The 25,661-nt window shown below is 45.6% G+C and overlaps 2 protein-coding genes and 1 non-coding gene across 3 annotated transcripts; 1 reads left to right on the top strand and 2 right to left on the bottom strand.

Annotated features, from left to right (window-relative positions):
* On the top strand, window positions 1-7,237 carry Xbp1 (X-box binding protein 1). The gene is given in 6 exon segments (XM_012950050.2): window positions 1-271; window positions 1,634-1,730; window positions 4,726-4,854; window positions 5,830-5,889; window positions 5,892-5,975; window positions 6,248-7,237. Coding segments are annotated over 6 exon segments (1,167 nt in total). The 5' UTR covers window positions 1-29; the 3' UTR covers window positions 6,803-7,237.
* A 3,914-nt stretch (window positions 7,238-11,151) lies between these two features.
* Window positions 11,152-22,377, bottom strand: Ccdc117 (coiled-coil domain containing 117). The gene is made up of 5 exons (XM_045132934.1): window positions 21,862-22,377; window positions 21,244-21,294; window positions 18,029-18,247; window positions 17,453-17,590; window positions 11,152-14,030 (listed from the first exon to the last, which is right to left on the bottom strand). The coding sequence occupies exons 1-5, from the start codon at window positions 22,029-22,031 to the stop codon at window positions 13,787-13,789; spliced, it is 822 nt and encodes a 273-aa protein (XP_044988869.1). The 5' UTR covers window positions 22,032-22,377; the 3' UTR covers window positions 11,152-13,786.
* A 2,895-nt stretch (window positions 22,378-25,272) lies between these two features.
* Window positions 25,273-25,407, bottom strand: LOC123454370. Its single transcript, XR_006633336.1, has one exon. It is a non-coding gene; the product is annotated as a small nucleolar RNA SNORA14 (small nucleolar RNA).
* Between the last annotated feature and the right edge of the window lie 254 nt (window positions 25,408-25,661).

Genomic DNA, 25,661 nt, shown 5'->3' with positions numbered 1-25,661 from the left:
GAGCGCGGTGGCGTAGACGGTGTGTGATCATGGTGGTGGTGGCGGCTTCGCCGAGCGCGGCCTCCGGGGTTCCTAAAGTGTTGCTTCTGTCCGGCCAGCCCGCCGCCGCCGCCGCCGCCGCCGGGGACGTGTCGTCCGGTCGGGTGCTGCCGCTCATGGTTCCGGGTCAGAGAAGGGCCAGCAGCCCCGAGGCGGCGAGCGGAGGACAGCCGCAGGCCCGCAAGCGGCAGCGCCTCACGCACCTGAGCCCGGAGGAGAAGGCGCTGAGGAGGTGGGCGAGGCCCGGGCCCCGGTCGGGTCGGGTCGGTGGTCCGCGGTGCTAGCTCGCTCTCTCGCTCCGTGCCGTGGTTCCCAAGGTCCACCAGGGTGGCCAGCGTGGCGCAGGGCGGGGCGGGGCGGGACGGGGCGGAGTCCAGACGGAGGTTTTGTCTTTTTCTTTCTTTTTTTTTTTTTTCTTCTCGAGGTAGGGTCTCGTTTTAGCCCAGGATGACCTGGAATTCATTCTGTAGTTTCAGGCTGGTCTCGAACTCAACGGCGATCCTCCTACCTATGCCTCCCGAGTGCTGGGATGAAAGGCGTGCGCCACCACGCCTGGCTTGAGGTTCTCTTTGGGAGACAGAGGCAGGAGGAGGATCGCCGTGAGTTCGAGGCCACCCTGAAACTACAGAGTGAATTCTAAGTCAGCTTGTGGTAGAGTGAGAGGCTACCTCGAAAAACCAAAAAAAAACAGAGAGATCACCAGGGTTGGGATGCGGGCATCTGTTCTTCACTGTGTAACCCACCGAATGGGTCCGGTGCCTAGCCTCTCTCAACCAGGCTGTCTGTCGTAGGAAGTAGATTTTTCTATTATCATCATCATCATTATTGGCTTTTTCGAGGTAAGGTTTCACTCTAGTTCAGTCTGACCTGGAATTCACTATGTAGTCTCAGGGTGGCCCAGAACTCATGGGGATCCTCTCTTCTCTCTGCCTCCCGAGTGCTGGGGATGAAAGGTGTGCGCCACCACGCCCAGCCAGATTCTCTGTCATTGGGAGAGGCTCCGAGTTGAAATGACAGCTTTGCTGAAAGGACAAGGGCCTCTGGTCGCCCAGACTTATCTAATGTCCCCGCGGAGATTGAGGCAGGCATATAACGAGCCTAGCTAGCACTTGGTCTCCGGCGAGCGTTCCTTCACCTTTGAGGATGTCTTTTAAAAGAACCTCGCAGGCAGGTGTTTCATTCCCGGTTGTCAGGGCTGGGAACAGAGCACAGGGGACATGGTGGGAACATATGGCCCAAGTTGGGTGGGGGAGGGCTTTGTGTCATAGTGCCGTTGCCACCGTGGCTAGATGGACTTAGTCCAGGATGGATCCTGTTGGACCACAGCGGAATCAGGAAGCTGTGGGGGAGGAGAGATTGCGATGATGAAGATGAAATGTGCTCTGGCCGCCCTGTGGTCTGAGTGAAGTTGGATGAGCAGCCGGGGAAGGAAGAAAACTGGAGACTGGCTGACAGAAGGCTGTGTTTTCTGTTTGGTTTTATGCTTGTGCCTTGTTCTGTAAATCCAACGAAAGCACCAGCTGGCCAAGTTCTCAAATACAGATAGAAGTCGAAGTTGGAGATGACCCGGTGCTGTGGTTCCTTCTCTTTTCAGGAAACTGAAAAACAGAGTGGCCGCGCAGACTGCCCGAGATCGGAAGAAAGCGCGCATGAGTGAGTTGGAACAGCAAGTGGTAGATTTGGAAGAAGAGGTAAACTTCAGGCCACTCCCGTCTTCCTTTCTGAGTCTGGTGTGGGTTGCCCATCTCAGTGCTTCAGCCCTTTATAGTACAAAGTGCCATTTGAAGTTTCGCTGGTCTGATAGAGTAGCTGGGGTAATTGAAGTGATGAAGCCTGTTGGGGTGGAAGTCATGCACCTCCTGGTGTCCATTGTTATCTTGACTGGTTAGAGTAGTGGTAAGAAATTAGCAAGGACACATAGGTTACCATTGCTTAAACTTTACAGCCTTCCTGGCTTGGCCAGGAGTTCACCAAAGTTACCTTTCTCTTTGAGGATTTACCTGTTATCTAATCTTCAGTTGTTGCCAGTTGAATGTTAATAGTATTGTTTTGACAGTTTGAATCATGAGCTGGTTCTTAAAAGAAGCAGGAGTCATTCTGTAGCAGTTTTTCTTTTACATCCTTTTTTTTTTTTTTGAGGTCTCACTCTAGCCCAGGATGATCTAGAATCCACCATGTAGTTTCAGGGTAGCCTTGAACTCACAGCAATCCTCCTACCTCTGCCTTCCAGTGTTTTTTTCTTTTTTTCGAGGTACGGTCTCATCTAGCTCAGGCTGACCTGGAATTCATAGTCTCAGGGTGGCCTCAAACTCACTGTGATCCTTCTACCTCTGCCTCCTGAGTGCTGGGATTAAAGGAGTACGCCACCATGCCCTGCCACCACTGCTACTTAAAAAAAATATATATACATATATATACATATATATATATATATGTATATATATGTATATAAATATACAAATATATTTATTAAAAACATATATATACATATATTTTTTAATAAATATATTTATTTATTTATTTTGTTTATTTAAGAGAGAATGGGTGCACCAGGGCCTCTAGCCACTGCAAATGAACTCCAGAAGCAAGTGCCACCTTGTGTGTCTGGCTTTATGTGTGTGTGCCTGGGAATTGAACCTGAGTCCTTTGGCTTTGCAGGCAAGTGCCTTAACTGCTGAGCCATCTCTCCAGGCCATGATTTTTTTTTTTTAAAAAAATATTATTTGTCACCATGTGCATCTGGCTTATGTGGGTCCTGGGGAATTGAACCTGGGTCCTTTGGCTTTGTAGGCAAGCGCCTTAACTACTAAGCCAGGTCTCCAGCCTTATTCTTAAAGATGAGATTTTATTTACTTAATTGAGAGAGAGAGGCAGATAGAGTGGGTACACCAGGACCTCCTGCCACTGCAAACGAACTGTAGACTCGTGCTCTACTTTGTGCATATGGGGAATTGAACTCAGATCATCAGGCTTTGCAAGCAAGTGCTTGGATTAACTGCTGAGCCATAAAGATGGGATATATATATATATATATATATTTTAAAAAACTATTTATTATTGAGATAGAGTGAGGAAAGAGAAAGAGGCAGAGAGAAAGATAATGGGTGCTGCAGTGCTTCTAGCCACTGCATGCGCCACCTTGTGCCATCTGACTTTACGTGGGTACTGGGAAATCAAACCATGTCTTTAGGCTTTGCAGGCAAGTGCCATTTCTCCAGTTAGATATATATTATTTCTAAGCAGAGAGAGAGACATACATAGAATGGGCATGCCAGAGCCTCTAACTGCTACAAAGGAACTCCAGATGCATGCATCCCTTTTGTGTATCTGGCTTTACAGGGGTACTGGGGAGTTGAACTTGGATCATTAGGTTTTGCAGGCAAGCACCTTAACCACTGAAGCATCTCTCCAGCCCAGAATGGGATATTTTAAAGGCATATCTACAACTCATCCTTTGCTGAAACCTGTATTTAATAATATTTGGAGGCACTGTATTATTTCTGGCTTCATCAACAGTCCTTTTTTTTCTTTGAGACAGACTGATATAACCAAGATTCATCTGAAACTCCTAATCTTCCTAGGATTGTAGGCCTGTGCCACAATATGGGACTCAATGGCACTTCTTTTTCTGTTTTAAATATGTTTAAGCACGTGTGTGTGTGTGTGTGTGTGTTTGAGGGTGCATGCGAAGGCTACAGGACAACTTCAACTTAGAGTGTTTTTCTTCAAAAGCACAGTCCACCTGTTTTTTTTTTTTCAATTTTTTTTAACAACTTCCATGATTATAAAAAATATCCCATGGTAATACCCTCCCTCCCCCTGTTTTTTTTTTTTTTCAATTTTTTATTTAATTTCTTTTTAAGAGAGAGGGAAAGAGGCAGAGAGAATGGGCACACCAGGGCCTCTAGCCAGTAAAAACTCCAGCCAGCCAAGTGCCTTAACCATTAAGCCATCTCTCCAGCCTTTTTTGGTTATTTTTGTGTTTTGTTTTGTTTTTCAAGGTAGGATCTCCTAGCCCAGGCTGACCTGGAATTTACTATGTAGTCTGAGACTGGCCTCAAACTCAGTGATTCACTTATCTTGGCCTCCTGAGTGCCGGGATTTAAGGCATGCACCACCATGCCCAGCACACACTTTTTTTTTTTTTTTTTTTGACGTAGGCTCTCATTCTGGCCCAGGCTGACCTGGAATTAACTATGTAGTCTCAGGGTGGCCTTGAACTCACTGCGATCCTCCTACGTCTGCCTGTCAAATGCTGGGATTAAAGGTGTGTGCTCCCACACCCGGACAGCACAGTCTTTGAGACAGGACCTCATGTATCACAGGCTGGCCTCTAACTCCCTGTGTTCCGTGTGTAGTCAAGAATGACTTGAACTTCTTACCCACCAGTCTCTGACCTCCTGAGTGCTGGTGTTACCTATTTATGTAGTACTATGAATCAAACCCTGGGTGCCCTGCATGTTAAGTAAGCACTCTACCAACTGAGCTACATCCCCAACCCACAGTGGAACTTCTTTGAACCCCTTTTCCCCATAATTTGGCCTCATCATCTAATAGCGACTGTGAAAAAATTAATGAGCATAGTTCTTCCACATGTAGAGAAGAAAACCAGGAGTCAGGCTTTATGAGGTGGGTTCCTAAGTGAAAGAATACATGTTTTAATAACCTCTATGAATTTGTTTCTAGAACCAAAAGCTTTTGCTAGAAAATCAGCTTTTACGAGAGAAAACTCATGGCCTTGTGATTGAGAACCAGGAGCTGAGACTGCGCTTGGGGATGGACACCCTGGTTACTAAAGAGGAGGCAGAGGCAGAGGTAAATTTCATGTGAACTGGCTGCAAGTGTCAGGAGCAGATTATTTATATATCCTCCTACCTCTTCTTCCAAGCACTGGGGTTAAAGGTGTTTGCCACCATGCCTGGCTTGTTTTGAAGTTTGAAAAATTAAGTAATTTGTAAGCAGAGAGAGAATGGGCATGCCAGGGCCTTCTAGCTGCTGCAAATGAACTCCAGATGTGTATACTATGTGCATCTGGCTTTATATGGGTACTGGGGAATTGAACCTGCGTGCTTGGGCCTTGCAGGCAAGCGCCTTAACTGCTAAGCCATCTCTCCTTGTTTTTGGATTTTAAAAAATTATTTACTCACAAGCAGAGAGAATGGGTATATTAGGGCCTCCTGCAGATGAACTCCAGATGCATGCTCCCAGTTTGTGCATCTGGCTTTATGTGGGTCCTGGGGAGTCAAACCCTGGGCTGTCAGGCTTTGGAAGCAAGGACTCTGATCTCAGCCATCTTCTGTTCAACCCATTTTTGGATTTTTAAAAAGAAATTTATTTTGATTTTTCGAGGTAGGGTCTTGCTCTAGCTCAGGCTGGCCTTGAACTCAGTAATCCTTCCTACCTTGGTCTCCTGAGTGCTGGGATTAAAAGTGTGTACCGCCACACCTGGCCTTTTTTTCCTGTTAAAGTCAAATACTGTATATATCACACACATTGGCCCTGAACTCATAATCCTACTTCATTAAATCTTCCAAGTGCTGGGTGGTATTATAGGCACGAGCTTTGTGTTTTATTATTCATTCATTTAGATGGAACATTACGTAGCTCAGACTGGCCTAGAACCTGCTGTGTAGCTGAGGATGACCTTGCTCTCCTGATCCTCCTGCCTCCACCTGTCAGGCGTTGCCATTTCAGGCATGTACTGCCATGCCCAGTGTTCTAGCTTTCCTGCCTGGCATGCATTTCCTGGGGAACTCTTAAGCACTCACTCACTTCAGTTTTTCTTTCCAGGGGAATGGAGTGAGGCCGGTGGCCGGGTCTGCTGAGTCCGCAGCACTCAGACTACGTGCACCTCTGCAGCAGGTGCAGGCCCAGTTGTCACCCCCCCAGAACATCTCCCCATGGATTCTGACGCTGTTTTCTCTTCAGACACTGAGGTAAATTCATTTTGTCTTACTGCTAGAGTGACCTGCTCGTTCTGTTTGAGGTCCAACATCCCTAACCAGACGGGGGGGGGGGTGGGGGGGGGAAGAAAACTTACGTTTGTTGGGGTTCGGGGTCATCATCAACCACCTTGCTAGTCCCCAGTGATTTAGAACATGGAGTGAGGTGAACAGATATGGTGGGCCCTGCATCATTTTAATGGCTCGTGGATCCCAGGACTAAAGTATGCAGTCTAATAGTTGTGCTCTGTTTTTACTTCCTGCAGTCTGGTATCCTGTTGGGCTTTCTGGACAAGCTGGACCCCATCATATTCTTCAGATGCCCTTCCCCAGAGTCTACCAGTCTGGAGGAACTCCCAGAGATCTGTCCAGAAGGACCTAGTTCCTTACCAGCCTCCCTCTCTCTGTCAGTGGGGACCTCATCAGCCAAGCTGGAAGCCATTAATGAACTCATTCGTTTTGACCACGTATACACCAAGCCTCTAGTCGTAGAGATCCCCTCTGAGACAGAGAGCCAAAACGGTGTGGTAGTGAAAGTTGAGGAAGCCCCTACTAGCCCCTCCAAGAATGATCACCCTGAACTTGTCATCGCAGTGAAGGAAGAACCTCTGGAAGAGGACCTCATTCCAGAGCTGGGCATCTCAAATCTGCTGTCATCCAGTCACTGCCTGAAGCCACCTTCCTACCTGCTGGATGCTTACAGTGACTGTGGATATGGGGGCTCCCCTTCCCCGTTCAGCGACATGTCCTCCCCACTTGCAGACAACTCCTGGGAGGACACTTTTGCCAGTGAACTCTTTCCCCAGCTCATTACTGTCTGAGGTGTCGTCCCTCACCTTGACTAATCCACTGCCTAGAGTAAACAGAGAAGCCTGGCTATGCAGTCCTAGAGAGAGTACCTCTGAAGTGCTTGCTCATGCCTCATTGTGTTTAACATCCAGTGACCAAGGCACCCAGATAGTTCTATAGAGCAGAACTACAGCTTCTGAGAGTACTTTTATCTTAAAAAGCAGTAGTTTGGCCTACAGTCCTTATGGCAAGGGTCATTTTAACATGTGTCTATTTTTCTTGAGACAGGGTCTTTAGCATAGGCTGACCTCCCAACTGTGTAGCTGAATCTGGGCTTGAGTTCTTGATCCTGTCGCCTCTGTCTCCCAAGTGCTGAGATTCCAGGCATGCCCCACTATGTCTGGCACTTAACATTTGTCTTAATATGGACATGGAATTTATGAGTAAATTTTTATCATTTCTTGGCATCCTAGGTTTGCCTGTTTTTCTTTTGGTCCTTTGGTTCTGAAAGTAGGGATACACCTACTCTACTCCTTTCCCCCATGTATATAGTACAAGTGAAGATCAAGAAATCTGTCGAATCACAGAAATTTTACTATGTAAATGCTTGATGGGATCTTCTGCTAGTGTAGCTTCTGGAAGATGCTCTCTCCATTATTTAAAACTCCCCATGCAATTAAAATATGCAGTGCTGCGTCCTTGTTCTTTTAAAATGACCAAGTGTTTCCTCCTTTCTGAGATAGCTTTTCCAACATAGTTGATCAGTATTCACAGCCACCAAGTGGCAGAACTATACTGTTCTGCTGTATACCTTTTTCTTTTTTGAGACAGAGAGAGAATGGGTCCACTTAGGCTTCTAGCCACTGCAGACTAAGTCCAGATGCATCTGGCCTATGTGGGTCCTGGGAAATCGAACCTGGGTCCTTAGGCTTCACAGGCAAGTGCCTTAACTGCTAAGCCATTTCTCCAGCCCTTTTTCTAAGTATATATTTGCAAGCACAGAATGGGCACATCAGGCTTTCTAGCTGCTGCAAACAATCTACAGATGTATATACCATTTTGTGCATCTACCTGGCTTTTAAAAAAAATTTTTTTAGAGAGGGAAAGAGGGAGAGAGAAAATGAATGGGCGTGCCAGGGCCTTCGGCCAACTGCTGTGCATCTGGCTAACATGGGTCCTGGGGAACCTCGAACCGGGCTTCGAAATTGGGAAATCGAACCTGGGTCCTTAAGCTTCACAGGCAAGCACTTAACTGCTAAATCATCTCTCCAGCCCTTTTTTTTTTTTTAAATTTTATTTTTTATACTTATTTGAGAGGGAGAAAGAGAAAGAACTATCTGGCTTTTCATGGGTACTAGGGAATCAAACTTGGGTCATTAGGGTTTTTTTCTTTTTGGATTTTGAGGTAGGATCTGTAGCTCAGGCTGACCTGGAATTCACTATGTATTTTCAGGCTGGCCTTGAACTCATGGCGATCCTACCTCTGCTTACCAGAGTGCTGGGATTAAAGGCATACCACCAAGCCCGGAGGTCGTTTGGTTTTGCAGGCAAGTATCTTAATGGCTGAGCCATCTCTCTAGACCCTCTATACCACCTTATGCATGTTAATGATATGCCATCAAATGTCCAAATTCTTTGGCCATTTTCAGGGAATTCAACACTCCTCCCGTTTCAACTCTGAGCAAGGTAACCACATATAAATCACAACCCTCATCTGTAAGGAGGGATAATAATATCTGAAGATTGGGCCTCAGTGGTAAAGAGTGCTTATCTAGCATGCATGAGGGCCCTAGAGATACACCTCCCCAAACTTTAGCAGTCCTTCATGATTCCTTTTCTTCCTTGGGACTCAAAGATAGTAAAGGACTTCTGTTATTAGCTACCTTAGCCTGGGCTAGAGTGGGAGCCTGCCTCAAAAAAACTGCAGGGGAGCCAGGTGTGATGGTGCATGCCTTTGATCCCAGCACTTGGGAAGCAGAGGTAGGAGAACTGCCTTGAGTTCTGAGACTACATAGTGAGTTTCAGGTCAACCTGGGTTACAGTGAAACCCTACCTCAAAAACAAACAAAAAAAAAAACTACATGGTGGAGCATTTATTTTGTTTTTCTAGGTAGGGTCTCACTCTAGCTCAGGCTGACCTTGGAATTCACTATGGTAGTCTAAGGGTGGCCTTAAACTCATGGCAATCCTCTATCTCTGGATCCTCCTATCTATCTCTGGCACCCGTGCACCACCATGCCCAGTTTGGAGCATACATTTAATTTTGGCACTTGGGAGGCAGAGGTAGAAGATCACTGTGAGTTCAAGGTCACCCAGAGACTACATAGTGAATTCCAAGTCAGCCTGAGCTAGAGTGAAACTCTACCTTGGGCCCCTTCCTCCCCCCTCACCCCCCAAAAAATGTTGTAGAGATACAAGGTACTTAACTGCAAAGCCAAAGAACACAGGTTTGATTCCCTAGGACTCACATAAGCCAGATGTACAAGGTGGTGCATGCATCTGGAGTTGTTTGCAGTGGCTGGAGGTCCTGGCATGCTCATTCTCTCTCCTCACAGATAAAAACAAACAAAACGCACACTTGTAGGCAAGTGAGGCTAAGATGCAGCCACTAAATCCGAATCCAAACCTAGTGCTCAGCAATGCAAGCTTGCTTCAGCTGAGTTTCTGTTGTTTACTAGGGACCACCTCCAGGTGTCCCAAGACTGAAAATTATCTTTCTTAATGGCCAAGAACTTGTTTAGGGACTATTCAGGGGCGGATGTGGTTAGAAATGCATTTGGAAGTAGTCATTCACATTCAGTAGCATCACATCAGAGAGGCAGCTGTACTAACAGGGTAACATGGACATAGCCTGTGGATTACCAGGGTTTTCATTTCCCTCACAGATGGGTGAAAATTGCATATTGTCTCAGTTTCGAGCAAACACCTGGTATTCAGGAACATTTTCATACTGAAACACCAAATCAACTGTTTAGGACTAAAACTCCCCACCCCCACAAAAGCAAAGACAGACCTGAATTAGGCGCAAAGGGTAGTTTCATGCTGAAATCAGGTGTGAGCAGTGCCTGTTCGCTTCCCTTAGCCTAGCACGGACACACACCTGCCCTGCATTTCTATTAGTGCTTTATTGGAGCAGTGTGCGCAAAAGCTGGTGTAAAGTGTTTAAACTATTAGGTTAAACATAGTTTCCTAAAAAGTTTTCTTTTCTTTTGGTTTTTCAAGGTAGGGTCTTACGCTAGCCTAGGCTGACCTGGGATTCACTATGTAGTCTCAAGGTGACCTTGAAATCATGGTGACTCTCCTACCTTTTTGCCTCCCCGGTGCTGGGATTAAGGGTGTATACCAGACATCCGGCCTTTTTTTTTTTTTTTTTTAAGGCAAAAGCTTCATGTAGCCCAGGTTGGCCTGGAACTTGTTTCGGAACTGAGTCTGCTCATCTCCACTTCCCAAGTGCTAGGATTAATCACCGTTGTGTGCACCATGCCTGCCTGATTTGCTCTTGTGACTCCTAACGGCCACAACGGGAGCTAGATTATACTGCTGCTTCAGCTTTTGCTCCCAAACCTGCACGTTAGATGACCTTCAGCTACTGTTTGCTTAAAACACAACAGTATTTTTTTGCTTTCTGTAACCAAAACCCACAGATAACTCCCCCTGCCTAGAAGTCAGGGTTCCATTTACTAAATAATAGTTCGTATGCAGGGAGCACTGCTGCCCCATGGGACCAGCCAGCTTGTAACAAGGAACAGCCTTGTACCTATTACAGACGGTCCCCCCACCATTTAAAAACAACTGAGAGAGAATGGGTCCACCAGGGCTTCCAGCGGATGCAAATGAACTCCAGATTCATATGCCACTTTGTGCATCTGCCTTTATATGGGTACTAGGGAATTGAACCTGGGTCCATAAGCTTTGTAAGCAAGTGCTTTTAAGTGCTAAGCCATCTCCCCAGCCCCTACTTCACATTTGAAAAAAAAAATTATGCATTCATGTACACGTGCACACGCACCAAGTCTCTTGCCACTGCAAATGGAATACCAGACACTTGACACATTTTGCATGTGGCTTTATATGGGTAGCTTGGTAGGCTTGTCTTTAACTGCTGAGCCTCTCCTCACCACTGCCATGGACTCCAAAACTTTTCAACCCTGCAATGGAACAGTTGTGAAGACTCAGTGGCAAGCATGCTATGGGCTATTTACAAAGGCAAACACAGTTGGCCTGTGTTCACCTCAGTAACATTACTTTTGAACAACAGTCACTCTTTCAGGATAAATCTAAGTCCTTTACTAGTAGAAATGTTGCTCCGATTACAACTTAAAGGTAAACAAATATCAATTTCATTTACTTAAGTACGGGAATACAAATACCTCAAAAAGACTAAAACAGCTGAGAAATTTTATTGAAAATGGTAATACAGAAATACCAGATTCTCATTTTAAAGTGAAACTGACAGCATCTTCCAGAACTTTCCTAGTACTTCACCTTTCCTGTTATTATACAAGAACAAGGTTCCAGATCCAAAATAACAAACCTACTAGTAAATATTTTTCCCTTGGCTCTAGACTCTATCCTAGTTATTTTTCTAACTTATACTTTTTTTCGAGGTAGAGTCTTGCTCTAGCCCAGGCTGACCTGGAATTCACTATGTAGTGCCAGGCTGGCCTTGAACTCACAGAGATCCTCCTACCTCTGCCTCTGTGCTGGGATTAAAGGCGTGTGTCACCATGCCCTGCTAACTTTTGCATTTTACCCTTTCAAGAATGAATAGTTATTTTTTAACTGACTCGTAAGTGTGAAAATTGGATTTACCTCATCTTGAAAACAAAACCAACCAACCAGCCAGCCAGCTAACCAAAAAATCATATACACACCCTTATTGAAACTCAGAAAAAGCCACTTGTTCATTTAAAGCTCACCTGCTTTAGATAATTGCTTATCTTTACACATTAGCACAAGCCAATGTTTGATCCATGCCGTAAAAACTGTACAAAATGAAGACCTGTGAATTCCCTAGGGAAACCTTAAGGCAAAAGCAGAAGCCTTATGCTAAAGGGAAAAGGAACGCAGAGGCACTGGGCTGTGAAACGGCGCGGATGAGTGAGCACCACAGGGATGAGGACAACTGTGTACAAACATGTGCAAGAAGATGAAGTCCAGAGAGGAGCGTTAGCCCTCCCTCCACTTTCCTGTAGAAGTAATGATCATGTCGGGTAAGAACTCCTGCAAAAAGTTCTGCTTGGATTTTAGCTAGCAGAATCCTAGTTCTCTCCTGTATTTGCCAAGCATCCTTGTTTTAGACCTTTCCTCGGAGGCCTACAGTCCTACAGAAGCCAGTCCTAGAGTGTTTGGGGGCTCCTTTGGAGAGTTGCCACCCTCCTGTCCTCTCACACTGGGACGAACTCCAAACTCTGGCAATCCCCTGTCCAGTTTCTGAGCTATACTAGGACTTTTCTGCACATAGACTTCTTTTAAGGCTACAAACTGTACAAGTTGGTCCCATAGACAATGAATTTTACCAGGAGTTTTTGAAACGACATGAATCAAACATTTGCCCATTTCCACAGAGCAGTTTCCATTCACCTCTGAGTCCGAGATGAAGCAGCTTTCAGCTGATTTCTAACTGGTTTGAAGTTTGAATAATTTTATTGTATAGACATAAATATTTTGTTTAAATATTAAACATTAAATCTTTCCTGACTATCCAGACAGAAATAGAGAGGGCAGGAACAACAGGCAAGAGAAGGAACAGTCTAATTAATAGACTGCTGACTTCTAAGCCACCTGTGACAAGGGGAGGGATTTCAGAATGGGTTTCATTTCCTGCCTGGAAGCTGGTTTCTAAACATTCACCCCTAAAGCATAAACCATTCTTTTTTTCCTACAAAGGGGAACTCTGGAAAATAACAACTGAATTAGGGTGGTCTGCTGGCTGATAAAGAGCCAGTCTGATTTCAGGAACAAAAGAACTGTCATGTTACCTTGTGCTGTGCTTCCTTGCCACACTGAAGAGCTCTTCCTGAGAAATTAAAAACTTTAACCCTGGTTATTCTCAAAGGACACCTTGAGCCTGGTTTAGGTACTCAAGATAAAGGTCTCCTGCTGGCAAGAAGCTGCTTTCCACTAACTTTTGGCCTTACTGCACAAGACCTATGAGCTACTTTAGGAAATTCTAAAGTCACTTGCCTATGTATTCAGTTCATCATCCAGTGTTTCAAAACTAGTATTTTAAAACTCAATTTGCTAACACAAGAACCATCTTCCCTTGTTTAACTCCAGGAGTTATTAATGCTGGGTTTAGCTGGCACAACAGTTTCTTAGGATTAATTAAGACACTTCTCCCACAGACAGTTTCAGAGGGGTTACCTCACAATCTCTTAACTATCACTTAAAGTTAACTGAGTTGTAAACATCATTGAACAACTGAACGTATCTATTACCAAAGGGAGACAATACAGCTGATTAATCAATACAGCTATGTTGAACTGACAACTAATATGCAAGTTCTAAGGCCTCTTCTAGTTCGTAGCATGAGGCTTAATTAAAGCAACTTCCTCCTTCTCTCCTGCTTCCTTATCATCATGGACAGTCACAACAGCTCAAATTGTCAGCAAAAGCCGTGACTTACTTGTCAGGGTACAGTGGCATTAAGGGGCACTCTTTCTTAATCTTTTTAAACTCAAGAATATTCTCCATGTATATGAATGGCTTAGACAATGTGACAGTTGACTTAGTCACCCATACACATACTGCTTCTATAACTGCCTCTGAAGAGGCTATGATCTACCATTCCTGGAATAAACCTGTTAAAAAAAACCTTACTTTTTCCCTTGACATAAGCTTCCTTGGCAAAAAGTTGAAGTCAATAAATGGCTACCCAAAATTGAGAGTCCCACCCCAAATCACAGGTGGAAAAATTACACCCGTTTCATAAAACTTTCAAGTCCCTATACTCTACTACGCAGGTGGGCTCACTACTGAACAGAGGAGCCTTCTCAACCAGCAGAAACTGGGTTCTAGAGCTCCATGTCTTCTTCGGAGCTAGCAGCTGTCTCCAGACTATTGTACGGAGGCACCTCTGTTTGCCGAGGTTCCAAGAACAGTTCAGTTCTCTGCAGGAAGGCAGCACTGGCAACTGGAGGTTTCCTTTGGCGCTCTCTTCCTCCCACGTAGTTCTTGGCATTGGATGACGGCTTTGGCTTATCAGGGAGAAGTTCAGGAAGAGGTTTCCAGAGGACAAGCTCCATGGAAGGACAGCTCCTAAGATACAAAATACAGATTTTAACTTAAACAAATAAGGGCTGGAGAGATGGCTTAGCACTTGAGGTACTTGCCTACGAAGCCTAAGGACCCAGATCCGATTTTCCAGTACCCATGTAAGCCAGATGCACAAGGTGATGCATGCGTCTGGAGTTCGTATGCAGTGGCTAGAGGCCCTAGAGTACCCATTCTCTGTCTGTATCTGCTTCTTTTTCTTTCTCTCTTTTGCAAATAAATAAGTAAAACACATTAAAGAAAAGAAAGCATGGGGGGTGGCTCACACCCTTTAATTCCAGAACTCAGGAGACAGAGGTAGCAGGATCACTATGAGTTGGAGGCCATGCTGAGACTACACAGTAAATTCCAGGTCAGTCTGGGCTAGAGTGAGACTCTACCTTGAAAAACCATAAAGAATCCCTCTAAATAAATATTTTTTTTAAAGGGCTGGAGATGACTTAGTGGTTAAGGCATTTGCTTACAAACCCTAAGGATCCATGTACCAGTACCCAAGTAAGCCAGATGCACAAGGTGGCACAAGCATCAGGAGTTTGTCTGCAGTGACTAGAGGACCTGACACCCATCCATTCTCTAAATAAAATTTTAAAAACCCCTAAAACAAAAAACACCCTCTACACTGTTGGTTGTTGTTGTATATGTATTTAATGCAGGGTCTCATCCTAGCCCAGGCTAACCTGGAACTGGCTCTTGTAGCCCAGGCTGGACCTGAACTCATGGTGGTCCTATTTCAGCCTCCTGGAGTCTTGGAATTTTAAGATGTGTGCCACCACGCCCAGCTTCTATGCCTTTTTTTGTTTTGTTTTTCCAGGTAGGGTCTTCCTCTAGCCTGACTTGGAATTCACTAAAGACTCAGGATGGCCTTGAGCTCACTGTGACCCTCCTACCTCTGCCTCCCCAGTGCCCGGATTAAAGGCGTGCACGCCATGCCCAGCTTTTTTTAAAGTAGAGTTTTCCTCTAGCCCAGACTGACCTAGAATCTACCATGTAGTCTCAGGGTGACCTTGAATTCATGGTGACCCTCTTACCTCTGCCTTCCAAGTACAGGGATTAAAGTGTGAACCACAATGCCTGGCTTCTATGCTATATATATATATATTTTAAAGATATTTGATAGAGACGGGGGGGGGGGGGGGAGGAGGACAGAGAGAATGAATCAATGAGTAGGCCAGGGCCTCCCAACTCTGCAAATGAACCCCAGATGCATGTGCCACCTGTGCCACTTTGTGCTCTGGTTTAAAATGGGTACTAGGGAATAGAATCTGGGCCTGCAGGCTTTTCAAACAAGCATCTTTAACCAGTGATCACTCTCCACCCTTCTATCCCATTTTTAACCAAACTGACCAATTAGTTGCACTGATGCAGTAAATAGCAATACAAACAGCCAATGTGAAAAACAATGCTACAATTTCCGCGTTTTTATTTTTTCTTTTTAGTACTGAGATGAGACCTGGGGCACATGCCCCACATACTAAATGAGATCCCAAGCCCAATGTTATCATTTTGTTTTTCATTTTTTTAGTTTTTCAAGGTAGCGTCTCACTCTAGTCCAGGCTGACCTGGCATTCACAGTAATCCTACCTCTTTCATTTGCTACCATGTCCAGTTGTAAGTTGTTTTTTGTTTGGTTTTGTGGTACCAGGGATCAAACCAAGGGTACATACTAAGAAAGTATTCTACCACTTAAGCTAACCCTGTCCCTAGGCATGTAGATGATGATTGTAAGTAAAAATAAAATATTGGACCATAATATTAAATCATTTCAGATAACTTGCTTAGTAAAGTTTTTTTTTTTTTTTTTTTTGCAAGCAGAGACACAGAGAGAATGAACATGCTTGGTCCTCCAGCCACTGCAAACTAACCCCTGATGTATATGCTACTTTATGTATCTGGCTTTACGTGGGAACTGGGGAATCAAACTTGGGTCTGTAGGTTTTGCAGGCAACCTCCTTAACTGCTGAGCTCTCTCTCCAGCCCCAGTTATGAAGTGTGTGTTTGTGTTTTTAACTGGGGAAAGGGAGAAAGAGAATGAAAATAGGAATGCCATGGCCACAGATATTTGGGCCACTTTTTCCATCCTGCTTGCAAGGGTGGCTTGAAAGTTGAACACAGGCAGGTAGATGTTGCAAGCAAGTGCCTTTTAATAGCTGAGCCATCTTTCCAGACAAACTGTGACAAAACATAATGCTTTGCAGTTAAGCCCAAAGGGTTAGCCCCCCCCACACAATCATATATTCTTCCCACCTTTAGATGGAGTGGTGACATATGTCACATGAAACCGTACTGCAAAACATCAATAACAAAAAGCTGGGTGTGGTGCAAAAAACAAAAAAGAGATGCCTGCTTACCAAGTCTGCAAGCCCAAGTTCAATTTTTTAGCTGCCCACATAAATCCTGGAGTGGCCCTCCCCTCAACACATTAAAACAAAACAAAAAAAAACCTCTCCTCTGGGTTTGTGAAGCTTCTGGGCTCTGGTATCAATAAGCAAAACTATGATACAATGAAGAACTTCCCAAATCCTGTCTTGTGGAAAACCACCAAGAGCAGGAAGTGCCTTTTAAACTGGAGGGCAATCTAACCTACATATACCAGGTCAGACTATTTACTCACCTTCAGGGGTATGTGGTTAATTATGAACTCATTGCAAACCTTTGTGATATAACACCAAGTAGCAGCTAAACCTCTGAGCACAAATCACTTCTATATGTCCGAAAGCCAATAACGCAAGCTCCTTGGTATCACTGGGATTTCTGTCCAGAGACCTCAAGTATCTGAAACTTACTCTCAACTGAGTACCAATTCTAGCTTTTTCTTTTCTTTTCTTTTCCTTTCCTTTTTTTTTTTTTTTGTTTGGTTTTATAAGGTAGGGTCTCACTCTAGCCCAGGCTGACCTGGAACTCACTATGTAGTCTCAGGGTAGCCCTGAACTCAGTGATCCTCCTATCTCTGCCTCCCGAGTGCTGGGATAAAAAATGTGTGCACCATCATGCCCATCTTCCTTCCTATATATATATATATATTTTTTTTTTTAAAGACAAGGGCCAGCCATGGTGGCACATGCCTTTTATTTTTTTTTAAACTTTTATTTATTTATTTGAGAGTGACAGAGAGAGAGAGAGAGAGAGAGAGAGAGAGAGAGGGAGAGAGAGGGAGAGAGAGGGAGGGAGAATGGGCGCGTCAGGGCCTCCAGCCACTGCAAACAAACTCCAGACGCATGCGCCCCCTTGTGCATCTGGCTAATGTGGGTCCTGGAGAATCGAGCCTCGAACCGGGGTCCTTAGGCTTCACAGGCAAGCGCTTAACCGCTAAGCCATCTCTCCAGCCCCCTTCCTATATCTTAACTAAACGTAAATGTTACATATGTATACACACACACACACATATACACACATATATTGCAACTTACATGGACTCAATCATCTTCTTTGTAAAGCCTCCATCAAACTCCCTCTTCAAGCCTGTTTTCATGGTATCAGAAAGGACAAGACTGGGGAGGTGGTTCACATTTCTGTCAGTTTCAACTTCTTCATCTTCGTCAATTATTCTAAATAAATTAAGGAAAACTTATTTGAGTCAAGATGCTGTATGTTCTTGTATTAAATGTACAAAAGCAAAGGCGGGACAGTGAAAGGTTGAGTGAGGCGGAAGAAGCGTATAAAAGGGTTGTTCAACATTTCGCTGAACAGTAAGTTCCAAAACAGTCAAATATGAAGAATGAATCCAATAGAGTGCTCATAAACCCAAATTAAAATGCACAAATTGTCAGTGAAAACACCTTAGTTCTCTGAGAACTCAAGTGAACATCTGAGATGCCTGTTTTAATATCTTCATCTGCATAGTCTTTATGACAGACTAAATGAAGACGAGGTGTCACCATGAGCATCTGACAGGAGAGCAAGGTCTCAACTATGAGGAACTATGACAGCTGACAGGAGAGGTGCTGCACAGTGTAGCATGCCAGCCAGTGGGTGGTCCCTGTTACCTGTCCTCAATCTCCTGTAGCCTCCTCCGGGCAACTTCACACTGTGCCTCTCCGGTTGTCTGATCCATTTCTTCACAAACAGCATCTAACATCCCAGGTACAGAAAGGCCACTAGGGCATGGATTCACGCCATGACTTTCTACAGTCTGGTGTGTACAGAGAGCCCATTCTGCAGCACACAGCTCTGCTTCAGTGAGTCGTTTCTTCCTTATTGGACACCTGGAAAAAAGCGGGAGGAAATTCAACAAAAGCCCAAATAATATGGATGAAATATGTCATCCTAATCTGTAATTATAATTTATTTTTATCATTTCCAGTCAAGTTCTTCAATGTAAAGTCTGTATTTTTTGGACAATATATGGTTGTAAGATAGAAAATCATGCACTTTTTCCTTATCATTTATAGCCTCTGAGATGGGTTTTTTTTTTTTTTTTGGTTTTTCGAGGTAGGGTCTCACTCTGGCTCAGGCTGACCTGGAATTCACTATGTAGTCTCAGGTGGCCTCAAACTCTCGGAGATCCTCCTACCTCTGCCTCCCAAGTGCTGGGATTAAAGGCGTGCGCCACCACGCCCGGCTCGAGATGTTTTCTTCATTACTTTTTTTTTTTTTTTTTACGAGGTAGGGTCTCACTTTAGCTCAGGCTGACCTGGAATTCTCTATGCAGTCTCAGGGTGGCCTCGAACTCACAGTGATCCTCCTACCTCTGCCTCCCGGGGGCTGGGATTAAAGGCGTGTGCCACCACGCCCAGCTTCATTACTCCTTTTTAAGAATTATATTTGAACTTATTTGAGAGAAAGAGGCAGAGGGGGAGGCAGAATTTACTACTTAAAATATATATATATATTTTTTTTTTTTTTTTTGAGACACACACAGAGAGCAATAGAGACAGAAGGGGCAGATAGAGAATGGGTGCACCAGGACCTCCAGCCACTGCAAATGAACTCTACCTTGTGAATCTGGCTTATGTCAGTCCTGGGGAGTTGAACCTTGGTTCTTTGGCTTTGCAGGCTGCAGGCAAGTACCTTAACTACTAAGCCATCTTTCCAGCCCAAAAATTCACTACTTTTTAAGCTTAGTTGGTTAGCTTGGCTAGATTTTACTTTATAATTATTTGAGAGAGGGAGAGAGAGAAAGAAAAACAAAGAGGCAGATAGAATTGGCATGCCCAGGCCTCTAGCCACTGCAAAAGAACTCCAGACACATGTGTAACCTTGTGCATCCTGCTTTACGTAGTTACTGAGGAACCTGGATCCTTTAGCTTTGCAGGTAAGCTCCTTAACCTTCCAGCCTCAATTTTACATTTTTTATATTTTATTTTGAGAGAGGCAGATAGGGGTGGGGGGATGGGCACATCAGGTCCTTTAGCCACTGCAAATGAACTCCAAACACATGCTCCACTTTTTACATCTGGCTTTAAGTGGGTACTGGGGAATCAAACCTGGGTCTTTTGTCTTTGCTGGCAAGCTCCTTAACTGCTAAGTCATCTCTCCAGACCCCAATTTTAATGAGTCCAAAGTGAGACTCTAAATCACTCTTCTGGGCGTGGTAGCAAACGCCTGTAATCCCAGTATACTGGATGCAGAGGTAGGAAGATCTCTGTGAGTTTGAAGAGAGCCTATGACTACAGACTTCCAGGTCAACCTGAGAGACAGTGAAACCTTACCTGGAAAACAACACAAACAAGTAATTCTTGCCAGATGTGGTGGTACATGCCTTTAATCCCAGCACTTGGGAGGCAGAGGTATGAAGATCGCCCTAAGACTACATAGTAAATTCCAGGTCAGCCTAGGCTAGAGTCAAACCCTACCTCAAAAAACAAAACAAAAAGATCACTCTTACATGGCTCTGGAAAGATCAAGCAGGAAGCCAAGAAAGCAGCCATCCTGCCCAAGCCATATTCTGTCACTGCTCTATCCCCAGACATGCCTCCCCACATGGGAGTTAAGTACTACAAGAACAGTTAGTTACAAATGATTTCTTGGTCCCCATCAAAATGTCATAGGCTGCTGGGTGTGGTGGCACATGCCTTTAATCCCAGCAGTCAGGAGACAGAGATAGCAGGCTATCAGGGAGTTGAGGTGAGCTCCAGATCAACCTGGCCTAGAGTGAGACCCTACCTTAAAAACAAAAACAAACAAAAGGATAAAGGGAAAAAAAAATCCCAGGAGGTAAATAGGGTGTGGTGGTGCACACCTTTAATCCCAGCACTAGGGAGGCAGAGGTAGGAGGATCGCTGTGAGTTCAAGGCCACCCTAAGAGACTACACAGTGTTCCAGGTCAGCCTGAGCTAGAGTGAGAACCTACCTCAAAAATAAATAAATCCCGGAAGGATTACCGTGAGTTTGAGGCCACCCTGAGATCTCACAGCAAATTTTAGGTCAGCCTGGTCTCAACTCTGCCTAAAGTGGTGGCTCACGCTTTAATCCCAGTACCTGGGAAGCTGAGGTAGGAGGATCACTGTGAGTTCCAGGCCAGCCTGAGACTCCATAGTGAATTCCAGGTCAGTATGGGCCAGAGTGAGACCTTACCTCGAAAAACCAAAAATAATAGTAAAATATTAAAAAGATAAATAGAAGGCTGGAGAGATGGCTTATTGGTTAAGGCACTTGCCTGCAAAGCCAAAGGACCAAGGTTTGATTCCCCAGGACCCACATAAAGCCAAATGCAGAAAATACAAAGTAAGGCACACATCTGGAGTTTGTTTACAATGAATGGCAAGTCGCCCTGGTGCTCCCATTCTTTCTCTCTGCTTGCAAATGAGTAAATATTATTACTTATGTGGTCAGACACATGAAAAACAAACAGCTTAGGCCGCGTTTACGCCTTTTTGTTGTTGTTTGTTTTCGCTTTTTTCGAAGTAGGGTCTCTCTAGCCCAGGCTGACTTGAAATTAATTCACTCTGTAGTCTCAGGGAGGCCTCAAACTCACTGTGATCCCCCTACCTCTGCCTCCCAAGAGCTGCGATTAAAGGCGTGCACCACCCGTTTACACCTTTAATCCTAGCACTAAATTGAAAGAGGTAAGGGGATTGCTGTGAGTTCGAGGCTACCCTGAGCCTACAGAGTGAACTCCAGGTCAGCCTAGGCTACAGCAAAACCCTATTTGGAAACTCCATCCCCCACAAGAAAAAAAAAAGGCATAAACCAGCTTATGGTACACACATGCGTTAAATTAACAGTGACCAAGCGAGTGAAAGAGGCTCCTGAAACTTACTCATCATCGTCCGCCTCCCGCTTGTGTTTCTTTCTACAGTGAATGGCAGCACTGTTGGAAACAAAGCAGAAAGCCAGTCAAGGGAGACAGGAACTTTCAGCATCCCCCCCCCCCCCGTCCCCGTATTCCTTGCTTTTAAAAACCCTGGCTCTACGGTGAGTTCGAGGACACCCTGAGACGACACTGGAATTCCACGGTCAACCTGGGCTTGAGTGAAATCCTACCTCGAATAACCAAAAATAGGAATAGTAATAAAATTTAAAAAACAAAAATCGTGGCTCCATCCGCGGGACGGGTTACAGGGTCAGCTGGGTGATGTGTGTGGCCCTCGCCCCCCCCCCCACCAACATCATACCCACGGACACTGAGGTCCAAAGTTGTCATTGTGGGTCAAGGCAGTGGGGCGCTGGATTAGGGAGGACGGGCCGCGGGGGACCCGGGGGCTCTCAGCATCCTTGCCAGCGCTCAGCAGGGACCCGAGGAGGCGGAGGAAGGTGGGAGATGGGGACGCCCGCCCGCCCGCCCGCGCTTGGGGGAGGGGGTCGCGGACAGTTAACGCCTCCGCGGACGCGGGCGGGAGGTTCTCGAGCCCGCCTGCCCGCCCGCCCCGCTGCTCACCGTCCGCGCGCCGCTTTCCCGCCAGGGCCGCCCGTCGCGCCGCGGAGTCCCGGCCGCTGGCCCAGCTCGGTTCCCGGCGGGAAGGCCCGACCCGGCAGGCCGGGCGGCTGCAGGAAGTCCGGGCTACCGCTCAAGGGGAGGCCGCTGAACGGTCGGCCGAGCGTAGCCATGGTGGACGAGACCAAGAGGCCGCGTCCGCGACCCCAGCCGTCCGCCGCCACAGCGACGGCCCCACAACCACGAGCCCGCCTCCTCTCCTCTCCTCTCCTCCCCTCTCTCTCCGGCCGCTCAGTTCCCACGTCACGCCTTCTAGAACCCTCCACTCCCGGCTCGGCCGCCCAAGGGTACGACGGGATTTGTTGTGTGCGTGTGTCTACATGAGGGTGGGGAGAAGCGGAGTGCCGCCGCGAGGGATGCCGGGAGTCGCAGTCCTTTGCGGACTACAAACAAGATGGCGGGTCCCCTGAAGGGGGTTAGGATTCCTTAGTGGGCCAGAGGATGGTCTAGTGGTTAAGGCGCTTGCCTGAAAAGCTGGAGGACCCAGGTTCAATTCCCCAGGACCCAAATAAACTAGAGGCAGAAGGTGGCGCATGCATCTGGAGTTCGTTTGGAGCGGCTGAAGGCCCTAGTGTGCCCATTCTCTCTATTTGCCTCTATTTCTTTCTCTCCCGCTAATAAAATAAATAAATTTTTTAAATCCTCAGAATTTATAAAAGAAAACAAAAATGTCTGTTGAGCTCAGAGATGGCTCAGCAGTTAAAGGTGCTTGCTTGTAAACCCTGACCTCCGGGTTCCATTCCCCAGTACCTGGGAAAAGCCAGATGCCTGTGTCTGGAGTTTGTAGTAAGAGCAAGCCCTGGCTGTCTGCTCTCTTGTCTGTCTCTGTCTCTCTCCCTCTTTCTCAAAAATAAATTAAATTAAATTAAAAGTTCCAAGATGGGCTTAGTGACACAGGCCTTTAATCCCAGTACTTGGGAGGCAGGGGTAGGAGGTAGGAGGGAGTTGTAGGCCACCCTGAGGCCAGGCTGGGCTACAGTGAGATCCTACCTTGATAAAACAAAACAAAATTCCAGCACTAGGATGGTATGGAGTCAAGAATGATAGCTTTGCTGGTGGTGATGGCACGTCTTTAACCCCAGCACTCAGGTGAAGGTAGGAGAATAGTTTTGAGTTTGAGGCCAGTTCATGGTGACTTGGATACTGGGGAATCAAACCCAGGCCAGCAGGCTTTGCAACCAAGCAACTTTAACCTGTGAGCCATGGCCCCAGCCCTGACATTAGCTTCTTTGTGTAAGCAAGTGGAACTTTGCAGGACTGGGGATATCAGTACTGCGGTGACTGCAGGGGCTTGGTATCGCTTGCCTACAGGAGCCTCCTGACTGGTCTCCCTGACTTCCCTTTTGCTGGTCCTGCTTGTCAGCCATAATGCAGCCTGAGAGATTACCCGTCATGTGTTTTGATATGTTGCTCTTGGGAGAGGAGCCAACTTCCTTCAAAGGCTTCAAATTCTTTTGGGGTACAACTCCTGCCTGTCACCCTAGCTGTATTTCCTCTTGTCTCCGTCTGATCTCTATTTGGAATTTCTCCAGTTTTCTAATGAGTTTCTCTCAGTTGCAGACTTTTTGTTTTGGGTTGTTTTGTTTGTTTGTTTTGGTTTTTCAAGGTAGGGTCTCACTCTAGCCCAGGCTGTTCTAGAATTTACTGTTTAGTCTCAAGGTGGCCTTGTACTCTCCACGACCCTCCTACCTCTGCCTCCTGAATGCTGGGATTAAGGGAGTGCACCACCAGGTAGGGGCTCACTGTAACCCAGGCTGACCTGGAATCCACTATGTAGTCTCAGGATGGCCTCAAATTCACAGCAAACCTCCTACCTCTGTCTCCCTAATGCTGGTGTTAAAGGTGTATGCTACCACTCCCAGCTTTCAACTGTATTTCTGTACACTATGAATGAAGAACATGAAAATTAATCAGAAAATGATTTGGAAAAAATCCATTATGAGCACAATAAAATGGTGAAAAATAAAATTTAAAAAAGCAATGAAATAATTAGGAATTTTTCTTTCTTTTTGTTTTTTTTTTTTTTTTCAAGGTAAGGTCTCACTCTACCCAGACTGGCTGCAAATTTCAACAATCCTCCTACCTCTGCCATCCATGTGCTGGGATTAAAGGCATGCTCCACTGTGCCTGGCTTCTCTCTCAACTCTGGAAGGATATGCTGGGACCCAGCAGCCTTTCCAGCTAATGGCAAGAGGTAAAGGATAAATTCCTTTCTTGTACCTCCAAAGATGATAGTGTTGACTGGATTTCCTTTTGTGGCCAGATGGTTTTGGCCCAGATAACTGGTCTAAAGAAGGAATGAAGATTGTCTTCACAAGTATTTCAAACCCTTTTTCATTGTACAAGCCCTAGAATTAATCAGACATTTGCTTGCATTGTAATTATTTACCTGAAATCCTGGTGTGTTTTCAGACAATCTTTTTTTTAAATTTATTTGAGAGTGACAGAAAGAGAAAGAGGCAGATGGACAGAATGGGCATGCCAGGGCCTCCAGCCACTGCAGACGAACTCCAGACATGTGCACCCCCTTGTACATCTGGCTAACCTGAGTCCTGGGAAATCCAGTCTCAAACCGGGGTCCTCTGGCTTCACAGGCAAGTGCTTAACCGCTAAGCCATCTCCCCAGCCTGAAGACAATCTTTATAAACACTCTTTATAAGCTGTGAAGAGGGAAGTGACTAGACTGATTCTCCTCCTACAAATGTGAGGAGGGAGGAGACTGCAGGACTCTCCTCTTACACACTTGTGAGGAGGGAGGAGACTGCACTGACTCTCCTCTTACAAACTTGTGAGGAGGGAGGGGACTGCACTGACTCTCCTCTTACACACTGGGAGGAGGGAGGAGACTGCAGGACTCTCCTCTTATACACTGGGAGGAGGGAGGGGACTGGACTGATTTCCCCTTATACACAGTGAGGAGGAAGGAATCTGGACTGATGTACTTTTATGCCAGACAGTTGCTGTGACTAACTTGACTTCTGCACAGCAGTGAATGCTCTTAACTAAGTAGAATTGGGTCAGTGTGCTCACAGAATTGTTTTAGGCATGAACAGTTTTTTGGAGAACTAGACCAGAACTGACTTTTCACCTCATCAGCTATTTTCCCTACAAGAGCCTCAGTGCTGTTTCTTGGAACTGCTTAAACAGAATGTTAACATTTTAATGTTTTCTTTTTTATTATTATTATTTTGGTTTTTCGAGGTATGTCTCACTCTAGCTCAGACTGACCTGGAACTCACCATGTATGTATGTCTCAGAATGGCCTTGAACTCACAGCGATCCTAGTACCTGTGCCCCGAGTGGTGGGATTAAAGGCATGTACCACCACGCCCAGCTCTTTTTAAAAAATTTTGAAAATTGTGTCGCAGGTATTAAATAAAACTGAGCCATAGAAGCGCAGCCCTTTGGACTCCCCTGCAATTTCTCTAGCATTCACTCATATCTTGGAAGCACATTGAAGGAAGCCACCAAGACAGTTTAAGAATGCAAAGATGAGGGTTGGAGAGATCTATTTTTTTCTAATCCAGAACCTTTTAGTGGCACCATTTTGGCCTTAATTAGGAGTACAGAGTGACAAGGGTGTCATCTGATTAGGGAGTATCTAAAATTGCTCCACTGAGGACAGTCATTTATGTGGTAAGTACTGAACACCAGCCATGTGTTTGCACATGCATGTGCACTTGACAGGCAAGTGTGCTAAGTGAGCTATATCCCTTTTTAAAATTTGAGATGGGCTTTCACAC

This window comes from Jaculus jaculus, chromosome 13 (assembly GCF_020740685.1).
Source record: "Jaculus jaculus isolate mJacJac1 chromosome 13, mJacJac1.mat.Y.cur, whole genome shotgun sequence".
NCBI lineage: Eukaryota > Metazoa > Chordata > Mammalia > Rodentia > Dipodidae > Jaculus > Jaculus jaculus.
This window is presented reverse-complemented; position numbering and strand designations above follow the sequence as displayed.

Excerpts from the sequence above, each read along its gene's own strand:
- Ccdc117 (XM_045132934.1), bottom strand. The coding sequence starts at position 22,031 with ATGGCTACGCTCGGCCGACCGTTCAGCGGCCTCCCCTTGAGCGGTAGC. Across the intron at positions 21,295-21,861 it reads GGGAAAGCGGCGCGCGGACG|TGCTGCCATTCACTGTAGAA; the intron begins GTGAGCAGCGGG and ends TGTTTCCAACAG. Across the intron at positions 14,031-17,452 it reads AAGAAGATGATTGAGTCCAT|GAGCTGTCCTTCCATGGAGC; the intron begins GTAAGTTGCAAT and ends TTTGTATCTTAG.